This window comes from Penicillium paradoxum (genome assembly GCF_028828445.1).
Source record: "Penicillium paradoxum strain IBT 22861 chromosome Unknown utg000002l_segment0_segment0, whole genome shotgun sequence".
Taxonomy (NCBI): Eukaryota; Fungi; Ascomycota; class Eurotiomycetes; order Eurotiales; family Aspergillaceae; genus Penicillium; species Penicillium paradoxum.
In genome coordinates this window covers 355,597-378,002 of record NW_026643180.1, presented here as the reverse complement: position 1 = coordinate 378,002, position 22,406 = coordinate 355,597, and the positions used below count along the sequence as shown (strand labels likewise).

Below are 22,406 nucleotides of genomic sequence, written 5' to 3'. Positions count from 1 at the left end.
GCGGTAACATAACATACCACCCAACTCCCATCCCAACATCCTGGCCATTGCGTAAAATGTACGGAGTACTCCGTATGCAGAGCGTGATCATCAAAATGACATCGGCCAAGATCCCCTCCGTGGAAGCAAACCAGAAACCACATTCCCCGTCGGCCAAGTCCAGAACGTCTTCGCAATCCCACGACTTCCTCGACTCGTTCAGAGCCCGATCTGCAGCCCCAGCCACCGCCGATTCTGATAAGGGAAGGTTCCTCATGGCTGGAAGCAACGTAGGCATCGGATTAGCAAGTCCGTACGAATCGCCTATCGGAACGGGGAATGATATTCGAGTCACTCCCATCCAGCAGATTCTCGGAGCTACCCTGATACCCCGGGTGAGGTTATATTGATGGTCAAGTGAGTATTACTTTATTGTCAGCTGGGATGAAAACGAGGGGTGAGTGGAATGTTACATTCCTGTGTTTAGTCTTACTCCCAAGGGAGCTAAGATCGCTGTTGCCATGCTACGAGATCCGATGTCCGGGGAAAAGAAGTGGAATCATAATATGATATGATTGTGATGATAGGGATGCTGCTCTATCAGATGCCACGGTAGTAGGAACTTCACCCTGACATCCTTAGAACGAAGTATATGGAAAACACTGTATAATCAAGCATGTCGCAAAGCCTGGACCATACCAATCCAATAAACGCCAGTATTGGAAATCAGTGGCAAGAGCTGATGAAGAGATAAAAAAAAACAAATATAACCCAGGATAGATGTAAGGATAAAAACTCGCAAAGTATTGAGAATCATGTCGTACCGAAATGACATTCGGCAGAGAAAAAAAGTATGACAAAAAAGAGGGAACGCATAGTCGCGGATAATGCAGGAAACGAAACACACAAGGCCAGTAGCTTGTGGGGGACGGAAGATAAAATCACACAGTCAAGAGAAAAGACGATCATGTGCACATGAGTTTGGGGCCAGTTCGATGGCCAATCCAACGCCAACGCCTGGGTCCACAGAAGAAGGGACCAATGAATAAATGATATGGTTCCAGGTCGAGTCCGACTAGTCAGTCAATGACACACAGTAACATGAGCTGGAGTAGGATGCCTGAGCAGTGAATGTCTGAGCCGTACCGCCATTATAGTTGGTGTAGGTGGTCGTCGGCGTGGGTTCATTCTCCTTGATGTTGATAATCTGGCCCGAAAGAAGCGCGAGGCCGCCATTACTGCGAATTTGCATTTGCTGGCAGTAAGGCGGTTCGCGTGATGGGTCGTCTCGGCGCTCTTCCATTTTGATCCTGCGTGGGTACTCCACGGTGGCGGGGTCGCGTTTGGAATTATCACTCAAGCCAGCCGTGCTTGCTGCCATATGGCTGTCAAGAGAAGCAGTGGAGCTCGCAGAATACGACGTCGACTGATTGACATACATGAAGAACTCCATCATTGTGTTATTCCACCAACAGAACCACGGCTTGTCACCGACTTCGGCAGTCTGTTTGAGAGTTTTGTAGGTATCTGCCTGCGCCCACGCGTCTTCCACCCATGAGCGCTTTGAAAGAGAGCTAGAGAAGGTGTCTTCGGGAACAATGACCAATTTGTCGAACGGTGACAGGAAGAACAAAGCAGGACCCATGCCAACATCAGTGGTGTCAATGGCCATGCGTAGTGCTTGCGTGGGCTCCGCAGACCAATATGGTGCCTGGGCGCCATATGTGAACGTTGGACTTGGACTACCGTAATCGAAAACGATGGAATGGTGACCTTTGGTTTCCCCGATGTAAACTTCGAAATCGCCCGGTGTTTGCATACATTTCCAAGCTTTTCCGTAATTCGATTCCTCGACGCAAAGTCCCGATCCATTCTGATAACCCGAAGGAACCATGTAGTGACCGGTAGGAATACTCTTAATGTTTGTGGGGGTGGAAATCAAGGACGCATCCATCTGGGGAGTTGCAGTGACGGTTACGATTGGTGGGCCATGGGACTTTTTAGCTTCGTCGTCTGCCTTGGCGGATTCTGCAGCTTTCTTAGTCCCCAATACACCACCAATGACACCTCCAATACATCCTCCAATGAGCATCACCGTTGCGATGAGGACGAGTGTCCATACTGGTAGACCACAGCATGCGGTCTTTTTTCCTTTGCGTTTGAGCTTCTCTTCAAACGCCATGATGCCCGTGGCTGGAACTGCTCTTTGCTCCTCGTTTTCATGATTGTCTCCATCGCCCGAGTATTCAGGCACTAAAGGCCTTGAAGATGTTTCTGATACCGGTACCGCTCTTGGACTCTCCGTGTTGAGACGTTGTTCCTCCGGTGGGACGGTAGGACGAGGTTCCTCCGGTGGAGGGTTAAGATCGGCCATCGTCTCGGGCGTGGGGGGCTTTGGGACGACACCAGCTGGGTAACGTGAATAAGGCGGTAGCGGCTCTGTGTGACCATCTGGTCCAATAATATCACCCACGTCATCAGCCTGGCGACCAGCGGGCGGCTGATATGGTGGGTTATGACCTGGAAATCCAACCGGAATAATATCATCGTCCATTCCTTCCTCCACCACATTCTGCGAATACATCGCGTAAGGGTGCTGCGGACCAGTCGAATCTTCGATCGGGCGTTCCACGGGGCGTATCGTCGAAGTACTACCTACGCTAGGTGTCCGGCTGACACCAACTTGTGGATACATAGCATATGGATGGCTGGGCCCGGTGGCTCCGGTGTAAGGACTGAGAGCGCGCGGAATCGAGAAACGAGAAGAGACGCTTTGGTTTCGCTGAACCGTGGAAGGGGTCGAATTAGTGGATGAGGTTGAGTTACGATTGTCGGCAAATCCGCCGTATCCCTTCGGAGGCAGACTTGACCGATGAGGTTCATCGAAGGACACCCGTGCGTCATCACCAAAAGGGTTCTCGTTCTCGGTTGTGGCCGTGCTGATGGTCTTGGAATGAGTGTTTTCACGAAGGGTAGCGGAGGATGCGATGGAGGAAGGACTGTGGGGGCGTTCGATGCGATCCGAGTCAATCGGTTCTAATGCGTATTCGTCGGCAAAGACATTGGGATTGGAAGCGGATGTGCGACCGAAGGAGTGGCGAGGCGTCGAGTCTTCCTGGGAGTTTCGAGGGGATTGAGAGGATTGTGAATTCGAGCGAGAGTGCTCTGACGAAATATGACCAGACATTTCCTATCGGTCTGGCAGCCCTGTCGGGCCACCTCGTTGTTCGATCAATCCGTTTCGCGGCTTAGCGAGGATAAGGGGTGGGCGATAAAAGGCGAGCAGACAAACGCAATAGACTCTCCGACCTAGATGAATCAGGCAGAAGAAGAGGAGTCGAGGTTGGTGGTGGATGATAGGTGAGATGGAGAAGTCCAAGGAAGGGAGAGGATTGAGACTTTAGTGTGACGGAGTTGAGGGGAGGAGCCGGGAGACGACCAAAAACTCGGACCAACTGAAATTCTTGGCCTCTGTTTTTTTTGTTGTTGTTTTTTTAGATCCAGTATTTATCACTGCCGTGTACGCTGTTTTTTCTATTCTCAAATGGTTGTTCTGATCTACTTGGAACTCCTCCGTCTACGCTACTGCGACTAGGGTGGCCAACTAGCGAGCCCATGCCGTTCGCGGTGGGCCTGAACAATGGGCTTCGCCACTCTGGATGTTTCGCCTGCGATTTGCGATGGTATCAGACTGCAGTTCTAGACCTTGCTTGTGCATGAGCCAGATTTCAAACGCTGAGGGTCTTCCCCAGAATACCCCCTGTGTTTTGAGTCTGGAGTCCACGTTGGAGGAAACGGAAGAACCGAAGAATTAAAGAATCTAGGAACTGGAGAATTGAAGAACTGGAGAACTGGAGAACTGGAGAACCGGAAAACTGGATCCGACTCAGCTCCAAGACCATTCTGAACTTCTTGCAGCCAACCAATCCGGGACGTTCAGGCCTCGAAGCTGCGCGGAAATGTCGGACCAATGTCTTGCGGACTAATATCGATCCGAACAGTGCAGAACCATAGCACTCGATGTTTGTTGGAAGATCTCAGATCTCCTGTTCCTCGACAAAAGATCTTGGTTCTCGGTTCGCCTGGTCCTTTCCATGGAAGACCTCTCTGGTCCTGCCCAGAATGGTTAGGGCATTCGACATCCACGGGTTCGTATGGGTCTTCTTCATTCTCTCGCTTCTATGGTTCGGGTCGCGTAGAAGATCTGACTACATCTGACTCCTTACAGGTCTACACCCCCTCGGTTACTGGTTCGACCGCGCCTGAATTTTCACCTAGTCCCTGCCTCGTATAACAGAGTTGTACGAGGATTGCCGGATTCCAGCTTGGAGCCCCCTACCCCCATGTACACGCGGTATCCAAACCGGTTCATCTGATACCGCCTATCGTGGAGATAACCATCGAATTCCATAGGATGTTCGAATTGGTCCACCGGCCCCAGTTTGTGGAGTAAGCGCGATGATCTGATGTAGATCTAACCCTATCGCACAGAATACGAACATCGGATATAAAGATCTTGAGCCTCAATCATCGTAGAAAGTGCGGAATATATCGGTTCATCTGTCCGACTCGACCAACCCCGTGGACACGAGCTAGTCGCCCTTTCCGAGCTGATGCCCGAAAAGGTGTTGATCCTGAGATCTTTTAACATCAAGACCCGAGGGTCTTCATTGAAAGGAGTAGCAAGATGGATATCGACCGATGCTTGATAAAGACATTTGCCATAAGATCCACAACCTGGAGAAATCAATGCCTATTTATAAAATATTTTGGTGGCGCATATGAGCATTATGTGTCTTCGCTTCATTGGCATTCCATGAAGTGCTGTTGAATCATATTATGGATATTCAACATCTTGATACCAGCTATCAATTCAATAGCACGAGAAATCGAATCTTCTTTTTATTTGGTCCAATGCAGTACCAAATCGAACCATTGGCTGGCAAAAGCGTAGGACTATGGATCGGACAGGCGCTTCGAGTGACGTCGCGAGCCTTGTTTCAGAAATCGCTTAGATCGCTTCTCTCGATGCACGAGTCTTGTCCAATCGCTCAAATGCTCCAGTCTGGATTCATGTAGTTTGACATATCACTCCGGAGTCCATTACTGAGTTTAGGCAGCAAATTTATGCACTTCTCGTCTAGCGTGAAGCTGTAGGCAACAACTGAGCCCGGATTTATTCCCCCCAATGGTAGCTGACCGTGGCGATGTTGAAAACATTGTGCTGGTTGCTCAAACCTCCAACATTCACTGGGCTGCATATTGTATTGTGGTCCTGATCGGTATTGTCTGAACATTGATTATCAAGCCTTTCTCACTGTCGGACCATAAGTGGGCGAACTGATCAGCATGATGCAAATTCTCCTACATCCAGCAATTGAACAAGGGTGTCGCTTTCTGATGAGGTGGGAGGTTATGCTACCAAAGATGGTATTCTTACAGTCCACAGGTCCAAATCGACGATAGTCAGTCAAGCTGGATTGAGGCTTCAATAGTGGTTCGTGGGAAAGAACCATGATGTCCAGCAATGGGGGTAAGCACTTTGACGAATGTATAACACGCATGTAGTGAGTTCAATCAGCACAATAAATGGTGGTAATTTGAAGGCCGTGCACAACACTTGGGAGTCAGAACCACTCAGCCATACCAAGAGACTATTCACTATCATCAGCAACCACAGCAAGCATCTATTCTGCGAACAAATCCGACCATGACTTGGCTATACTCATGGCGTTCCTAGGCCGGTCCTGGGGGTTATTTCGAAGTCGAAGCGTGCTAACAGAGAGAGAACTACGGTCAGGACTTTCGAGATACCTTTCGGTGTTATGTGGAATGAATATTCATTTCTCATCAGAGGAGTTATTATGTCCGTCCCCATCATCCGACACATCATGGACCGTCTCGTCCAAAGACACCCTAATCCTTTGTCTATGGCAGCCCTGTCTCTTCCTTTGTGCAGCTCCTCCGGATGAACTGAGTTGTTGGAACTCTCTAGCGGTGGCACTGATGGCACAGTGCGCTTTCTTGATGACGAAATTCTCTGAAAACTGCTCATCCATATCAGATGATGTGAACAGCCAGGGGTCCATTGCAAAGCTGGACACACTGTTAGTTTCGGATCCCGAGGAAGTCGAGAAGAGGTTGTCCTCTTACCATCAAGTCAACGGTGGGGGTTGGGAAAAGCGCGGGATTCCGGTGCTGTCTAGTGTAAAACGTGCTTGGGATTGGACCGAGACATCATTTCGTTTTTCTGTCAAGATAGGTGGCTCTCAAGTTAAATAGCCAAGCTGGTTTAGCCGCAATATCATTTACATCATACCAGATACGAGAACCTGGCTGAGAGAATGACGAAATCGGGGCTGATCTCTCCCCGACATGGGTCCCTTCCAGGGTGCAATGCTACCGCCCCCGAGGCATACACGAGCCACTTATCGTTCTTCCTGATGTCGCGGGGATTATCTTATTGGGCCAGCAAAGCAGCTCAGATATGGGACTGGAGGGTTATTCGCGGAGAAAAGGAGCCGATGAGGCCCGGGTGCTTTTTTGTGACATGGCTTTATGTAGGTAATCTACATAGATCCATTGGCCACAATGCGTTCGATATTGCTCTGACTCAGAGCAATGAAGAAATATAGGTAGAGCAAGTGTGAATCTGAGCATTTGGTCATTGCGGTGATCGGCCGAGACCAGTTAACGGCGTGGACCGTCATACGATCTAGACCATCCATCGATACCCACCAACTAGACCTGGATCTGCGGCTTATTGCTTGGTATTAACAAGAAACGCCGAATATGAATAAATGTCCTACATCGCCCTGCAAAGAGCTGGTACCCGCATTGTACCGGTCTAGCTACGTGCGTAGATCGCCAATAGAAAAAAAAAAAAAAACAGCCCGGAGTATCCATTGCGTAATTGCACATAGACCGTTGTGAATCATGCCTTTCGGCACCCTAAATGTATCGTACATGTGCATCTCGGCCCATTCTAGCTCCCCATGTCCTATCTCGCCCGATCGGGGAACTGTTCTCCCCTATGTACAGGAACACCTATGATCTGTACAAATTCATATTTGACCACAGTGCATAGTTCATCGTCTGTGCTTGAATGTCCTGCGGAACCACAAATAGGCTCCTTGTCTGGTTGCGAATCGTTATGCCAGTCAAATGAAAATGGAGGGCGAAAAATCACAAATCAGGGTGATGAGGCAATGAGAATATGAGAAAAGGGTGAATTGATACGAAGAAAGAAGAAAATATGCGGGGTATCTGCTGGAGAGTGTGCCAGAGGAAAATCAATGAGTCGTCAAGATATAATCAAATACCACGTGTGAGCTTGAGGTATCTAGGCGTCAACGGGGACACCATTTCCAGGAAGAGTGGCCGATTCATTCTGGGATGATAATCGGCGATGGCCTAGTTCTGGGGTCGTGCCTTTGCCGTTCATCCGGTCGAATTCCAACGTTTCGGCCAACTCGGCAGCCATCGGGTCCAGATCTTCTTCCTTAAGACCGGTTGCCAGAGCCACCAGCTTGCGATGCATATCAAACTTGGTGCTCACGCCTGCATCGGCTGTTTGTTGCGCCAGATCCTTGATGGCATTGCGGCGTATCTTCTGTGCGGAGCAGAGCTCTTGAGCAAGTTGATACCGAGCCATAAGATCATCTTGCTCAAGGGAGGCTGGCGTCGGTTTCGGTAATTCTGTGAGAGCAAACTGCTCGGCCAAACGAGCATGCTGGATTTGCTCGAGAAGGGACTCATAGCTTGCCCTCAATTTTTCATAACGAGAAGCCTGATCATCGCCCCGTTCATGCTCGGCCTCCTTGGCTGTTAATGCAGCAATCTGTTTCTGAATCTTCTGGCGGTCCGATTCCAACTGTTCGTGTAATGCTTCGGGATTTGCAACATCGTTAGAATCTTGCTGGTTGATCTTTGAGTTGTTTCCATATGTCACGGCTAGCTTCTTATTTGCCTCTGCCATAATGGCTCCAATCTTGGACAGCAGCTCCGAAGTCGCAGGAGCGTCGGCAATTGGAGCAACGGATTGTTGATGCGTAGACGCGAGGGCACCCGCTTCAGCATCCATATGTTCATTGGCCATGGTGACCGAAGATGGGGCGGGTGGAATATCATGACCGGGATTGTGACAGCGTTCCGTAATACTGTTGGCGGTTTCCCCTTTATTATTCACCAAATCACCAGCCCGGTGACAATGCACAAGAAATATGTTCACCAGACGGAATGCGCCATTGCGAGCAGCAACCAAGGCAGCAGTGTCTCCATTCTGATCTTGACATGACAGCAACATTTGTATCTCATCTTGCGAGCATGTCTTGCATAACTTATCGAGGAGAATTTCGCAATAGTAACGTGAGCTCTTCCACTTTCCCTTGCTTCGGGTATTCTCTGCAATGTGATGGAAGATAGTAGCGCCAAACCAGTCCCGGAAGGAGACAGTATCCAGGAGCATATCCAGGAGAGCTGAGAACGTCCTCTTTTCGTAGTTATTGGTAAATAGAACAGCTCGGACAAGGGGCGTCTCCTCGTGCTCCGAAAGTGCCTTCATATTCGCTCCCTTGTGCAAGAGATCCGACACGATTCCCAAATCGCCCATCGCACAGGCCCAGTGAAGGGCTGTATTCCCAGAGTCATCAATGGCTCGATCGACTTGGAAATTAGCGGGGGGTTCCGGAGGAGGGATACGTGTCGCCTCGGGTGCATCGCCCACGGTCATGAAATAGTCTAGAAGTTGATCGCCGTAGATAATGTGATCTTGCTCGCTGATGGACATCGCAGTTGCCTCGTCAACTCCATGCTTCCGCTTCCGTCCCCCATGTGACATTTGTAACATATCCTCGTCCGCCACCATTGAAGATGACTCGATTGTAGCATGCCCAATTGACTCATTGTCGTCAAATCCTGCATTCATTTCATAGTGGTCTTGTGGGATGATTGGTGGACCCATGCTGCGCTGAGGTTGGACCACTTTCAAGCTTTCTGCTGCTTGGGCTGCTGCTGCTGCCGCCGCTGCCGCGGCGCGATTTGCAGCAGCCGATTTCCTCGGTGCTCTAGGTTTGGATGGTGCTGATGTGTGTTTTGGGGCCGGGGGCGGGCTGCGGTCTCCGGCGACATAGTCGAAAATGGGAGCTAGTTTTGGCAGTATGTTGTTGCGCTCCGCGAGCTGGCGGCCTTCCGCAAGTGGTATCCATGTTCCTGTGAGCATAGTCTGTTAGTAATCCGAACAAAGACTTCATCCATGGATATATCCCCGTCCTGCGGGACATACCCTGATATTTGCCATAGCCTCCCTGGACTTTTTCGTGTACTCCCTTCTGGACCTCTCGCTCAAGGATGCGCGTTCGTGCGGGCTTATCAAACCCTGCCGCTTTAAGAATATGTGTAGCATTGACCCAATCGTCCCCTCGCCTTCTCATAACACTGTCGGTCTCGAGCTTGAACTCGTAGACGGGGACCTGGGAGTGAAAGGGTCAGTTGTGCTCGTATTTAGAACGAGGGAAAAATATCTCGTGGGAACTAATGGTACTAGTTGATTGGGAATATACTTACACTGCTATAGGTAGCAGAGTAGATGGTATTTATCGCGGCCATAATGTGCGTCGCCGTCGGCCGCTCGAATTCAGTGGGTTCCCGACGAGTGATATGCACACCCACACGTTATTGCCGAGATGTCACCCCTTGAGGATCCACAAGTTGATCGGTTTAAGAATGCTTCGGAGCTCAATGCATCGCATGCAATAAAAATCCGGACCGAAACGCAGAGACACGATTCGGTGGAGCTGGGTGTGGGTGGCATCCCAAATACGCGCTGGACGCGTAAAGTGCGCACTATTCCTCTTTCGGTCGTTATCATGTGACTTTCGTCATGTGACCAATATCGGGCCAGCAGGAACCTCAAACCAACGGGACTCGCCAACCACGCCGACTCGCCTCATTTTCCCCGCTCCCTGCCTTTCCACCCCTCAATTGTTGACAAAATGACCGTCATTGAGTCAGTCAAGAGCGCTGTCGGTCTCTCGGAGACCTCCGGTAAGACTCCGATGCCATTGAACCACGATCAAAAGCTCGAGCAGGAAAGTTGACCCGACGCCAGCAACCCGCCAGGAGATGTCCGAAGCTCGTCTCCCCATGCAGTACAGAGACTCATGTGCACACCTTCTGATCCCGTTGAACCGATGCCGGCGAGCAGAGTACTACCTTCCCTGGAAGTGCGAGGTACGGGATCCCTCGTTTTGATGCTCCGCAGCACCCGATTGCAGTTCAAGCGCTCTCCAGAGTCAGCCAGCTAATACTTCTCTTTTTTGTCTCCTTTAGGATGAGCGACACTCATACGAGAAGTGCCAGTACGAAGAGTTCAAGAAGCGTGTGGCCAAGATGGACGAGCTGCGTGCCGCCAAGGATGGCGCCCGGAGCAACTAAATTGTGGAATTGTCGGTATGCGCGGTCGGTGCTGCTGTAAAAGCAGCAGGATATGTAAATAAGAGATACACCGAAACTGCTTATGGATTGCCTTTTGGCGTTGGGACCTTTCATCAAAATTGGCCGCTTTATTCGCCCAGAACAACCACTGCTTTGGCAGCTTGATGCTTTGTTGCTTTGTTTGGCATTGCCTAGGTTGCCACTCGTCATTTCACTTCCCTCCAGTGTTGGTTGGCGAATCACAAATTGGCACGGTTTCAGCGCCTATAAGCAGATCATATAACCTCGGAAGGGCCAGATGAGTCTTTGCGCGCCGGTACCTACTAAAAGAGCCATCATAGCCTCGGGGATCTTACCAATGAATGACTTGCATTTCCTCAGTGGCAACATTGCTGCAGCCGATTAAGTTCCTTCATGAAGAACCCCAGTGTGAATATACTTGGCGAGGCTGTGCTTCTTTGCTCTCAGCGACCATGTCCTGTTGTCCGCTCAATACACACTTCAGGAGCCCATTCAGCCTGCCTCCTCTGTGCCATTAATCAATTCTAAAAAACTTGAATCGGACGATGTATTACCATGACCTACATCTAACTAATCGGGCGCAATCTGGTTCCTGCATCCACCATCGTGTACGGCTCTATAAGCTTAGGCTGCAAGATCTATGGCTGCCCGAGTGTACTACTATTGATTGGTGGCATGCATGACATACGGCCAATGATATACGATGTGATGGTCAAAGCATATACTTAGTTCCTCAATCAAAGGTCATATATAGGCCTTGATCAAGAGGCTCCTAGATATCTTCTCTCTACTCCGTACTATGTAGGCGAATGATAGGCGTACATGATCCCCAACTAATTGATGCATAATTACTCCCTATGCAGACTAGAGACAATCATCATTGCAGGCGCATATGTAGTGATAGGATCCCCTGCATTAGTATTACAGTCAATCCACATCCAGGGCTGGGCAAAGCTGGGCGATGAGTTCTTGCCCGTTCTGCATTGAGCTAGGATCTATCTGATCTATTCGGCACCAGACAGCATTCAAGTCGGGTTTTTCTGGTTTTGCTGGTTTTTCTGCATTCACTCTGAACGATCATGCCCGCTCTCCAGAGTACTCCGTACAAGTGTAGGTGATCTCCCAAGGGTAGTCCGTACTATAATTTCTTTCTGAAGAGCGCTCGGGCCGTAGGATGGATGCTGCTCTGATGATCCTTCAAGACGCAAGCGCAGGGTCTTCTCTCACCATCTCGTGTTCTATACCAGGATTCCCCCAGACTAAACAGAACGGAGATTATTTCACCTTAAGTATATCCCAAACGAGTGGAACTACCTACTCCGTACAGCCCTGGAGCGCTGCGACTATGACAAATCATGATTAATAATGCAAGGCGAATTTCTGGCAACCGCCTTTAAAACTCCCGCCGTTATCGCCGCCCCCGCCAGAAATCGGCCGCCGAAAAAAAGACCCCCCCTTCCATGCGCTTTGCCCGGAATTGCGAGGAATCAATTCGAAAGGGGACCATGTGCCGGGATATATCTCGTCTTTGATCAGTCTCGCGTTCATCAATATTCGACCTTAGGCCTCCGCATCTGCTTGGGGTCACTTTTTACCCCATACTTTGTTCCGCTGCGCATTAGGCGTGGGATAACGTCGACACAATGGGACTTCTGTATGTGTCATACGAGGCTTGGCTACTTGGACCCCTCTAATCTCGAACAGAGCTCTTGGAACAGCGCTGGAATGGCCCGAAGCCAAGAAAAAGGCGGGCCAAGTGCGCCAGTGGGGTATCGAGGTATGCAACTTGCGTTCGATTCGTCCAAGTTAGCAACGGAACGACCTCGAGATTTTCTGACGTGACTAGCAATTACTTGCCAATTGGCGCAGAGCACGAGGCAAAGAACGTGATGTTCTTCTTTGGGGCGACGAGGTATGTTGCGCTAGTCCATGATGTTTGCCGGCCACCCTTGCTGATCAATTCCATTTACAATAGGTTGAGTACCTCGTGGTAGCTCTCGACGATGCAGCAAAGAAATCCCGGCTATCTCTCGCCCAGGCGGAGATCCTAAAGTCACTAGCAAGAGACGAGGAGCTTTGGAAGTCCGGTTCCGGCAAGCACAGCGCGACTGGGGACCAGTGAGTGTGGTTTGAAGTGAAGCAAAGGCTGGCATATCTAACATTTACCAGCGAGGGGGAGGAACCGCCTCATTTCCATCCCGAATTCGGAAGATTCATGTTGGAGGCTACTCCTGGACAGCCATGGGGAATTGGTTTTAAAGATCTACTCAAGGTGGAGTCCAATATGAAGTGGAGGTGGGTTCTTCGAGCATCAAATATCAGCTCCAAGAATATACTAATATTCTTGCAGACGAGAAGTTGCGAAAGCACACATGGCTTCAAATGAGGTCCCCATTACTCTAACAACTTTCCCTCGACTGGGAACCAAGGATGACTACATCCAGCCATATTATCCTCCGTCTGGACCAGCTCTTCGCTCGCAATTCGTCCCCGACGAGATTGCCAATCCCCATATCCGATTCCCTACTTTGGCCGCCAACATTCGATCCCGGAGAGGTCGCAAGGTCGAATTGAATGTTCCTGTTTTCCATGACATAAATACCCCCAGGCCGTTCAAGGACCCAACGGTCAATTACGATCTTCATCAGTGGCCCGAGGATGATGACGTCCGCAACGGTGCAGCGAAGGATGATCATGTTTATATGGACGCCATGGCATTCGGAATGGGCAGCTGTTGCTTGCAAATCACCTTCCAGGCAAAGAATATGACCGAGGGCAGAAAGCTTTATGATCAACTCAGTCCTCTGGGGCCCATTCTCCTGGCTTTGACCGCCGCCACACCTATTTATAAAGGTTTCTTAGTGGACACAGATGTGCGATGGAACCAAATTGGCAATGCAGTCGATGATAGGACCCCCGAGGAACTTGGTGAAGCTGTAAGTTCTTCTCGGAGAGATTTGTCCGTGCTCACTGAACTAACCTGTTGCAGCCTCTCAAGAACGACCGGTGGAGAATTCCCAAGTCGCGATATGCTTCAAATTCGACTTATATCTCCCAAGATCCTCGACTCCGAAAGGAGTACTTTGATCCTGATCTAGTGGTTGACCAGGATATTAAGAAACGTCTGATGGACGGAGGAATGGACGACCTACTCGCGACGCACTTTGCGCACCTTTTCATCCGCGATCCCTTAGTCATTTTCTCTGAAGATCTCGAAGAACTGGATCTCAACAAGAGCGACCACTTCGAAAATTTGCAGTCGACTAATTGGCAGCACATGCGCTTCAAGCCACCCCCACCTGATAAGGATGATATTGGCTGGCGAGTTGAATTCCGGTCTATGGAGATCCAAATCACGGATTTCGAGAATGCAGCGTTCAGTATTTTCATCGTTCTTATCACTCGTGCTATCCTGAGCTTCGATCTTAACTTCTACATCCCCATCCAACGCACCACAGAGAACATGGAGACAGCACACGCTCGCAACGCTGTTCATGATCGGAAGTTCTGGTTCCGCAAGGACCCCTTCCCTCGCAGAGTCCCCCGGAGTGCACAGCAGTCGACAAATGGCAGCACCTTCTCATCAGGCACATCATCCGCTGTCAACACCCCGCCTCCTTCACCTCCTCTGGGTCCCGTTGAGAGCGAGTTTGATCTCATGACCATTGACGACATTATAAATGGATGCGCCGACGGATCATTCCCGGGTCTCATCCCGCTTGTCGAGTCCTACCTCAACAGCGTCAATGTTGACGTTGAGACCAGGTGTTTCCTGGCCAGCTACCTCGATTTGATCCGGAAGCGAGCTGACGGAACCCTTTGGACCGGAGCTCGGTGGATACGTGAGTTTGTGGCCAAGCATCCTAGCTATAAGCAGGATAGTGTTGTGTCCGAGGAGATCACCTACGATCTAGTAAAGGCTGTTGAGGAGATGACCACCAAAGAAGGCAAACAAGGGTCCGTCGGATGGGAACTTCTCCGGGGCAGAAAGGACTAGAACACGAAGTATTCACACACCAATAGATATCCAAAGTGTGAGCTTGTACAGCGCGAGCTTGAGTCAATTTTGCATATATTTCATGACAGTTAAGAGGCAGCCCTCCATGTCACAGCGTCTGATGAATTTTACTTTTTCTCATTTATCTTTCAATCTTCTCCACAACCAAAGACCCTTATTCCAGCAGCAGTTCCTCTTCAGTCGGCAACCGACACGAGTCCGCCAACCCAGTCACCTTCCATTCGCCGTTGAGTTTATGCAAGACAAAAAGCTCAACACCAACATGATCCACGACGCCATTGATCTTCGCTCGGAACGGCGCCCACACCGCAGCTAGGTTTCCTGTCTCGTGCACCTTCACCTCCGGGTCCCAAATCCGCTCGTCGATGTCGTCTTTAAGCGCGGCGACATGTTCAACGAACGATCCAATCGTGCAGAAGCGCAGAGAAGTTGGAGCCGGAGGTGACAGTGTCATCCCCCCAGCTCGGACACAGTGTTTTTCGAAATCGGCGCGCGACTTGGTGCTCAGTGCTGTGAGGAAGCCTTGCGTGGCTGCGATGATTGCAGCTGTTTCTTCGGATTCTAGCTGGAGTGCCGCTGTCTCGGTGCGAGAGCGAGTTGGTGACGGCCAGCACATTGCTGATGGTATGAGTTATTTGGGGCAAAGTGTTCAAGTCAAGTCTTCATCATTGTGGGAATTCGTCTTGTTTTTATCTTTACTCTTGTCCTCTGTCTAGTAATCTCTTTCTCTTTGTGCCGGTGTCAACGTCGAGGAGCAAACAACTCTCTCATGTACATGTGCAGGTACCTATACCGTCACTATTGTCTTATGGTCACTGCTGTTACCGTTACAGCGCCCATCGGCCTGTTGTTTTGGTCTGTTACACTCTGTCTAACCCTGTCCATTTTCGGGATCCCTACGATCTCACTGTTATACAAGAAAGGATATTCGCTCCACGTTGCACATCGGCTTACCTGGTGCTTGGTTCCCATCCACCTTCAAGTGCTTGCACATCAGATCGACTTTTTTCGTGGTCGAGAGATTGGGTGAGATACTGGAGTTGATGGCTGTGTGACTGACCGGCGATTCGCATTCAAACTTGTTCCGCAGATCCCGGAGGGAGTGTGTGATATTTTTGATATTTAGTAGTCGCCGGGCGATGCTATGCTAGGTGTAATGTCTTCTTTTGTCTTGTTTTAAACCTATCAGCGAGTCTAATATGAAGGATATATGGGATGGTGCTTTCGAATGTTCATTTACTCACTTATTTCGCAATTCAGCACAAACCCCTCGGTGCATCTTCGGATAGTTCGATATGGCCGGCCTATAATCAAAATAGACAATTGTCCATCAAACTTTTCGGGTGGAATAAGCACGAGATTGATCAGCCTGCGCTGAGAAATCCCGAAGGGGTAATGATATATCGACAAAGTTGAGCCATCCTAGCCCCCTTTGCCCTTGCACTATCTTCTCCATCCTTGCGATCAGTTACATACTTCGATCTATTTATGCTTTTCTTTTTGCTACACAAGAGCACACATCGCCTAGAAGGGCGATCATGCATATGCATGATTTGGGCTCCCCCGATGGACCTTCCCCGCAACACGTCCCCAGACTCCCAACCAGCGACAAATTGCAACTATAAATGGAGCACGCAACACAAATTCAAAAGGCGAGAGTGGAAAAGAATGTGTATTTATATCTGATAATGCTTTGCTCTGTAGCCGGCTTCCTCCTATGGACAACAGTTCCTGTCCACACCGCAAACTTACCCCCCACAGTCACTGTCCGCAATGGAACGTATACCGGAGTGCACAATCCTACATACGATCAGGATTTTTTCCTGGGCATACCGTATGCACAGCAGCCGGTAGGAGATCTGCGGTTTACTGTGCCACACTCATTGAATGCAAGCTGGGAGGATGCGCGCGATGCGACACGGTACTCGGATATTTGTGTTGGATATGGAGTGATTATACCTCTCTTAATTATCCTTGAATGAATCCCTAATACCGATATCGAAATTAGACAGACTCAATCTGGTACCCGCGTTCAGAAGCTTGTCTTACCCTGAATGTCATCCGGGGTTCAGCAGCCAACAAGGACTCGAAGCTTCCAGTTGGAGTGTGGATTCATGGTGGGGGATTCTACGAGGGCTCTGGGGCTGATGAGCGTTATAATACATCCGAAATCGTGCGAAAGTCATATCAAATTGGTATGGTTATCTTACACATTCCCCTTGGATGCCCTTTGGAAGCATAGTCTGACTGAGATGCAAGATAAACCGATCATTGCTGTCACACTGAACTACAGACTGTCAGCATGGGGCTTCATCAGCTCAAGTCAGGTCTCCGGTAGCGGAAATACCAACCTCGGATTGAGAGATCAGAGGCTGGCGCTTCAATGGATCCAGGAAAATATCGGTGCCTTTGGCGGTGACCCCGAGAAAATCACTATCTGGGGCGAGTCCGCCGGTGCCATGTCAGTGGGGTATCATCTCACAGCATATGGCGGACGGGATGACAAGCTGTTCCGAGCGGGGATTATGCAATCTGGGGGATCCATAGCTATAAGGGCATCAAATTGCACGACATTTCAATCACAATACGACAGATTAATCTCCAAGGTTGGCTGCTCGGATGTCGTGGATTCGTTGCAATGCCTTCGGGAAGTACCATTTGACAAACTTAACACTGCTCTAAATGGCACCAAGGGCGAATCCGATTACAACTTTTTCCCGGTCGTGGACGGAGACTTGATTCGGAATTGGGGTAGTATCCAATTAAACAAGCATGCATTTGTCAAAGTCCCAATCATTATCGGCAGCAACACAGACGAAGGAACGGCATTTGGACCGACTGGGATCAACACCACAGAGGAATGGTACGAATATTTGACAGGTATGTATATGTACCCAAGTCTTCTGTGCCATCGACTCACTAGCTAACGATGTTCAGATGGCGGGTTCAACTTCAAAACACCTCCTATTGTAGCCAAGCGCATCCTCGAACTCTACCCCGACGACCCGTCGCAGGGCATTCCCGCATACCTTGGAGACCGGCGCGTGGCTTCCAATGGGTACGAATGGCGCCGCACCTCCGCCTTCGCAGGTGACTGGAGCATGCACGCCAACCGCCGCCGACAGTGCGAAGCATGGGCCAAGGCATCAACGGCTGCATACTGCTACCGATTCAATGTGCGCTCGGCCGATGTGCCGTTCCTCTCAGGTGTAACACATTTCGAGGAGGTAGCATTTGTGTTCCACAACATCGCGGGGCTGGGATATCACTACGGCAAGCCGTTTGCCGGTGTGTCGCAGTCGTACATTGATCTCAGCTCTATGATGGCTAACATGTGGGTGTCCTTCATCCACGATCTAGATCCTAATTCGGCTGTCGGGGAGGGCTCTGTGCGTTGGGATTCTTACACTACTGGAAAGCCAGTTGATCTGGTTCTCGATGCTAATACGACCAGTCGTATGGAGGCTGATACATGGCGCAAGGACGGGATCGAGTACATCAGCTCGGTAGCGCAAGCTTTCTGGCGGTAGTATGATTACTAGGTCGCCATTGTGGAACCTGTGAAATACAGTGTACAGTCCTAGGCCTTACCAGTTCTTCATGGCTCTTGTCCGACGTCATTGCATGGATGATAATATGCATTGCACTATACAATCGGAGCTTAGTTCCGAGTTAGATAAACTCGACAGGATTGCCTGCGGAATCCCTCGGATCCGAAGCTCCGAATTAATGCCACGGAACCATGGATTCTTCAGATCCACGATTCAGCCACGTTGAAATCGTAAGTTCGGTCGGAGCCGAGGTCGCCAAGACAATACTTGACTTTTAATCTAACTCGCGAGACATGCAATCTATGCTTGATTGAGTACGGAGAATTCCGTACGGAGTACTCCGTACACCGCAAGCAAACCAAATAGATTGCCACACCACATGCAGCTCTAACCGAGATGGAGCCAAAAGCCGAACCCGAGGTGCGAACCTTCTTCAACACATTCTAGATGCCGCGGTGGAACTCACTAACCCTGCAGATCGGCTAATCGAGATTCACTTCTGCGGCTCAGATAAGTTCCGGCAAATCAGCAGATGTCATTCTACACCCGAACCATGGTTCTTCCCATCCCAAACCCCGGCTTCAATTATGCGATTTCCACTCTCCATCATTCACCCCTATTCTAGACTCACGGTGACAACCTCCCCTGTCCTCACAGTCATCTGCCTCACTATCTACAATCGCCCATTCGGCCAGAAATCCCGTCCACACAGTCCATAGTCTAGTATGCGACCGCCCATTCCCACAGATCCAGCTGGTTCCCACTCGCGCCCATCGCGCCCCCATCACAAGCCCATTGAGTCCCCATTTGGCATAATCTACCTAGATACTTTGTCTAATTTAAACTACCGGACCTTCCCATATGAGCCCGCGGTCCCAATTAGCGCGTATATACTATGCGTGTGTACTGTTCGAGCTCGCTTCTCAAATTTGAGTGTCCCGAATGACGTGGCAGTCCATCCAATATCTCACATGCCGATGTATACTCAGTGCCTCGGGTTTTATGAATGCACGTCCATTCCAGAGGCTCACCGCCACACCTGTAGCCATGGCGCTTGGCTTCCACGGCTGGGGGTGTTTGCTTTGCTGTAAGGATCTCCTGCCTTGTACCATTAGGATCGGGGAGTCAAATCCTGATTCTAGGAATTTGAGATATTTACTCTACATACTCCGTACGGAGCACGGATGTACAGGTCTTGGGTGTTTCCAAGGTTGTTTTTATTATGTTTGCTTTTCTTTTTCTTTTTCTTTGCTTTTTTTTCAATTATATTTTTTTTCGATAATTTTTTCCAGATGACAATGATCTGGTAAGAATCGCTTTCCAACACGAGCTCCGAGCATATATATGCAAGCCATTCTTTCGGGGCATCTCGGTGGCTCGGTCTGGCGTTCCGAGCAGGTGCAGCTGTTCGCAGGATCTCAGGCAGGATGCGGGCTTGGACTATCGAAAGCATGCGTGGGGTACGGGGTAGGAGTAGAGACCGATATAACACCAAGAAGTACGGAGTACTCCGTAGACACTATACCAGTGCACAAGTCCAGCACTCCGTACGGAGTACTCCGTACTGACAAGCAGATTACATATAGTATGCACACGGAGTACTCCGTACGAAGGAACTCAGATCTGTGGGCAGAACCAAAAAACCAAAGCCGACTAACCCCAAACGAGAGAAATCAATAGTCCGACCCGATGAGCCGGTAAATCGATTTGTCTCCACCCATAACGCCACCGACGACGATTGGTGTTGATCAGATAGACTTTCCACAAATAAAAAGGGTTATCGTGATATGTACTCCGTACCTGGATGTCCGATATGGAGCTAGCCGCCAGATCCAGTTGCGGATTCGGGAGCGATCGGTTGAGGGAAAGACAGCATACATAAGCGAGAGCGAGAGTCTGGTATGCATCCAATCAGAAGGTCAGAAGGTATGTGGGTAGGACGATCGTAGGCACGGTTCAGTTTGGGTCTGAAAGGTTTGGGTCTGAAGAAAATCATCCTTTTTCTTCAATAATGACTTGTCAGGACGAAACATACAATGTTCTCGTACGATGTACTCCGTACGGAGTAGCTAGGTACAGGGAGCTGGCGCTTAGGGGTTTCGGATAGATCCGCTGCAGTTGGTTCTGAAATGTCTACTCCGTACGGAGTACAGTTCGAAACAAAATAAACAAATGCAATACCTTGTCTATACTTACATGTACAGATCACGAAATGCTCATGCAAGTCCGTTGTGCCAGAAACATTGGCACTCCACTGTCCGATGCTTTCGTATACCTATCTAGCAACCACCTCCTGAGTACTCCGTACTCCGTCCAACATCCTGTCATCTCCTCTGTACTCCGTCGCCATGCCACAACCAGATCAAACAAGGAAGAAGAACATCCAAAGAACAGCAGAACCTTGTTCTCCACCCCAAGGCCTATCCTCCACCAATTCCCCAACTCGGCATGGCGCGGACCATGTTAGATACCGATCTACCATCATGAGCCCAAGTAATCTGCTAGGGCCTGGAGCAAACTCATGTGGCCCTCAGGCCAAACACACCGACATTGTGATTCTAAATAGAGATCTGACAGCCACGGAGATCTTGCCCACGGTTTTGCCGCGTGCCCAGGCGCAACACTTCCACCATTGCATGCGATCTATACGATCTCACACGAGATAGAGTTTCCGTCGGGCACCGATTCAAGGCTTGACTGCCGCACAGAGCCTAAGATGACCAGCTTTCCCCCCCTTTTTGTTTCATTTCTTATAGGTCCGATGTCAGGATCAAAAGAAAAACCGCCGATCGTATTTGCGCACAGACTGTGGAGATCGTTTCTATATATGATATACTGATTTGCGATGTGCCTTTTTTTTCTAAATTGCGATTGTATGCCGAGTAACCGCCGGGCCCAATTTCGCTAGTTTGCTTTTTCTGATTATTCTATGAGACCGTTTGGATCGTAGGTTTGTCCCAGCCCATGCGCCATGTGTGATGTGTGACGCCACTCTCAGCTCTCCCCTTGTGGATAGTCTTCTCCGTGGAGATGAGCGGAGTTCCGTTCCCAACGTCTAGGCCGGATTAAATTTCCGGGCGATTCATGATGGATATAGAGTCTGAGGGAAATTGGGTGAAACTTTGTCTCGGACCTGAATCCCATTGTCCTAGAAGAGTTAGTATTGTGAAAGATGGAAGATCGATCAGCCCCAGCTCCACCAAACAATCGAGGCACTGGACCGGGCCAAATGAGTCAGCACACACATCCCTTGAGTCATTCAAGGTCTCAAACGGGAATGTTCAGTGACAATTCGACCAATTATTCGTGTGTTCCTTCCGGATCTAGACAAAATGAAAGGGGTGGTTGCATACCAGTTTTACGATGTATTCCGCAGGCAACGGCTAATGACATGATAGATCTCCACAGGGATGAGCGAACGTGGGATCTAGGATCTAGGATCTCGATTTCGATTTCGATTCCACTATCCCTGCTAGCGTTTTTTTTATTTTTTTTATTTTTTTAACCCAGAAAAGGGATAAAGAAAGGTACGAGATTCCCATCTTCGCACATCGTGTTCGAAACTCCACCTGATATAAAATAAAATAAAAAAAACTGTACTTCCCCGAAAGGTCCACACAAGGACAGTGAAGTAAAAGATCAAAAATCCCAAAATCCCAAAATCCACAGCTCTTATGTACCAACGCACATATCGCCTTCCACTCCTTAGGAAAGTACAGCGAAGAAATCCCCAAACCTGCATCGATCGCTCAGACTATATAAACTTTCCAAACTGTCGGGAATGGCATCGGGCCAAAGATCACACACCTTGCAGCTGTGATCGGACGGCGAGATTCTCTCCGAACAGGGGTACCCTGCTTTTGCGACCTAAGCTGTCAATCGCAAAAGCGTGACAAATATCGTTCCACCTGATCTACATGGCGGTCTGTAAGTTTTAACCTATTACGGAGTACGGAGTATATGCTACCTCTTTAATCTATATCTGATCAAGTGACGGAGTACGCCGAGCGTGACCTTATATTACAATATATACTCCTCCGTATAGAACCATGCGTGATTGGACTGCGCAAACAGAATTCCTTACACGATCTTACCTCCCGCGAAAGAAATCAGTAATCTAATTTATTTTAATCTAAAACAATTAATCTACGATCTCATGCCCGATCCCGATCAGATCGGATCGGGTTTTTTTGTCCTCTCATTTTTCCATCTGGCGAATGATCTTATTCCCATTCCCCCGCTAGTCGACTCGCCAATCTAGATGATCGACTGCCCTGCTCTTTCCCGGTTCGCGATGCGGGTATTGCGGAGGGGGGGGGATTCTTGTTCCGATCCAATTGCCTGCGGAAATAATATGCAATTGATATGAGTTCATTCCCCAATATATTATAGACTATATAAAA

The 22,406-nt window shown here is 49.4% G+C and overlaps 9 protein-coding genes across 9 annotated transcripts; 5 read left to right on the top strand and 4 right to left on the bottom strand.

Annotated features, from left to right (window-relative positions):
• Nucleotides 1–95: 95 nt before the first annotated feature.
• Nucleotides 96–554, top strand: N7457_000138 (uncharacterized protein; the record flags this gene model as incomplete). The annotated part of the gene is made up of 2 exons (XM_057171206.1): nt 96–374; nt 480–554. 2 exons carry the CDS (start codon nt 96–98, stop codon nt 552–554), a joined length of 354 nt encoding a protein of 117 aa, XP_057035109.1.
• A 500-nt stretch (nt 555–1,054) lies between these two features.
• Nucleotides 1,055–3,166, bottom strand: N7457_000137 (uncharacterized protein; the record flags this gene model as incomplete). Its single annotated transcript, XM_057171205.1, has 1 exon — nt 1,055–3,166. One exon carries the CDS (start codon nt 3,164–3,166, stop codon nt 1,055–1,057), a length of 2,112 nt encoding a protein of 703 aa, XP_057035108.1.
• A 2,653-nt stretch (nt 3,167–5,819) lies between these two features.
• Nucleotides 5,820–6,068, bottom strand: N7457_000136 (uncharacterized protein; the record flags this gene model as incomplete). Its single annotated transcript, XM_057171204.1, has 1 exon — nt 5,820–6,068. One exon carries the CDS (start codon nt 6,066–6,068, stop codon nt 5,820–5,822), a length of 249 nt encoding a protein of 82 aa, XP_057035107.1.
• A 1,253-nt stretch (nt 6,069–7,321) lies between these two features.
• N7457_000135 (putative APSES transcription factor) lies at nt 7,322–9,585 on the bottom strand (the record flags this gene model as incomplete). Its single annotated transcript, XM_057171203.1, has 3 exons — nt 7,322–9,189; nt 9,263–9,449; nt 9,544–9,585. The coding sequence occupies 3 exons, from the start codon at nt 9,583–9,585 to the stop codon at nt 7,322–7,324; spliced, it is 2,097 nt and encodes a 698-aa protein (XP_057035106.1).
• A 77-nt stretch (nt 9,586–9,662) lies between these two features.
• Nucleotides 9,663–9,851, top strand: N7457_000134 (uncharacterized protein; the record flags this gene model as incomplete). The annotated part of the gene is made up of 1 exon (XM_057171202.1): nt 9,663–9,851. One exon carries the CDS (start codon nt 9,663–9,665, stop codon nt 9,849–9,851), a length of 189 nt encoding a protein of 62 aa, XP_057035105.1.
• Nucleotides 9,852–9,971: 120 nt separating this feature from the next.
• On the top strand, nt 9,972–10,413 carry N7457_000133 (NADH dehydrogenase [ubiquinone] 1 beta subcomplex subunit 7; the record flags this gene model as incomplete). Its single annotated transcript, XM_057171201.1, has 3 exons — nt 9,972–10,023; nt 10,088–10,209; nt 10,309–10,413. The coding sequence occupies 3 exons, from the start codon at nt 9,972–9,974 to the stop codon at nt 10,411–10,413; spliced, it is 279 nt and encodes a 92-aa protein (XP_057035104.1).
• A 1,664-nt stretch (nt 10,414–12,077) lies between these two features.
• On the top strand, nt 12,078–14,431 carry N7457_000132 (glutamate--cysteine ligase; the record flags this gene model as incomplete). Its single annotated transcript, XM_057171200.1, has 7 exons — nt 12,078–12,088; nt 12,139–12,211; nt 12,281–12,346; nt 12,410–12,552; nt 12,604–12,729; nt 12,785–13,370; nt 13,424–14,431. The coding sequence occupies 7 exons, from the start codon at nt 12,078–12,080 to the stop codon at nt 14,429–14,431; spliced, it is 2,013 nt and encodes a 670-aa protein (XP_057035103.1).
• A 175-nt stretch (nt 14,432–14,606) lies between these two features.
• N7457_000131 (uncharacterized protein) lies at nt 14,607–15,068 on the bottom strand (the record flags this gene model as incomplete). The annotated part of the gene is made up of 1 exon (XM_057171199.1): nt 14,607–15,068. The coding sequence occupies one exon, from the start codon at nt 15,066–15,068 to the stop codon at nt 14,607–14,609; it is 462 nt and encodes a 153-aa protein (XP_057035102.1).
• A 1,009-nt stretch (nt 15,069–16,077) lies between these two features.
• Nucleotides 16,078–17,982, top strand: N7457_000130 (Carboxylesterase type B; the record flags this gene model as incomplete). The annotated part of the gene is made up of 4 exons (XM_057171198.1): nt 16,078–16,401; nt 16,461–16,647; nt 16,712–17,332; nt 17,390–17,982. 4 exons carry the CDS (start codon nt 16,078–16,080, stop codon nt 17,980–17,982), a joined length of 1,725 nt encoding a protein of 574 aa, XP_057035101.1.
• Between the last annotated feature and the right edge of the window lie 4,424 nt (nt 17,983–22,406).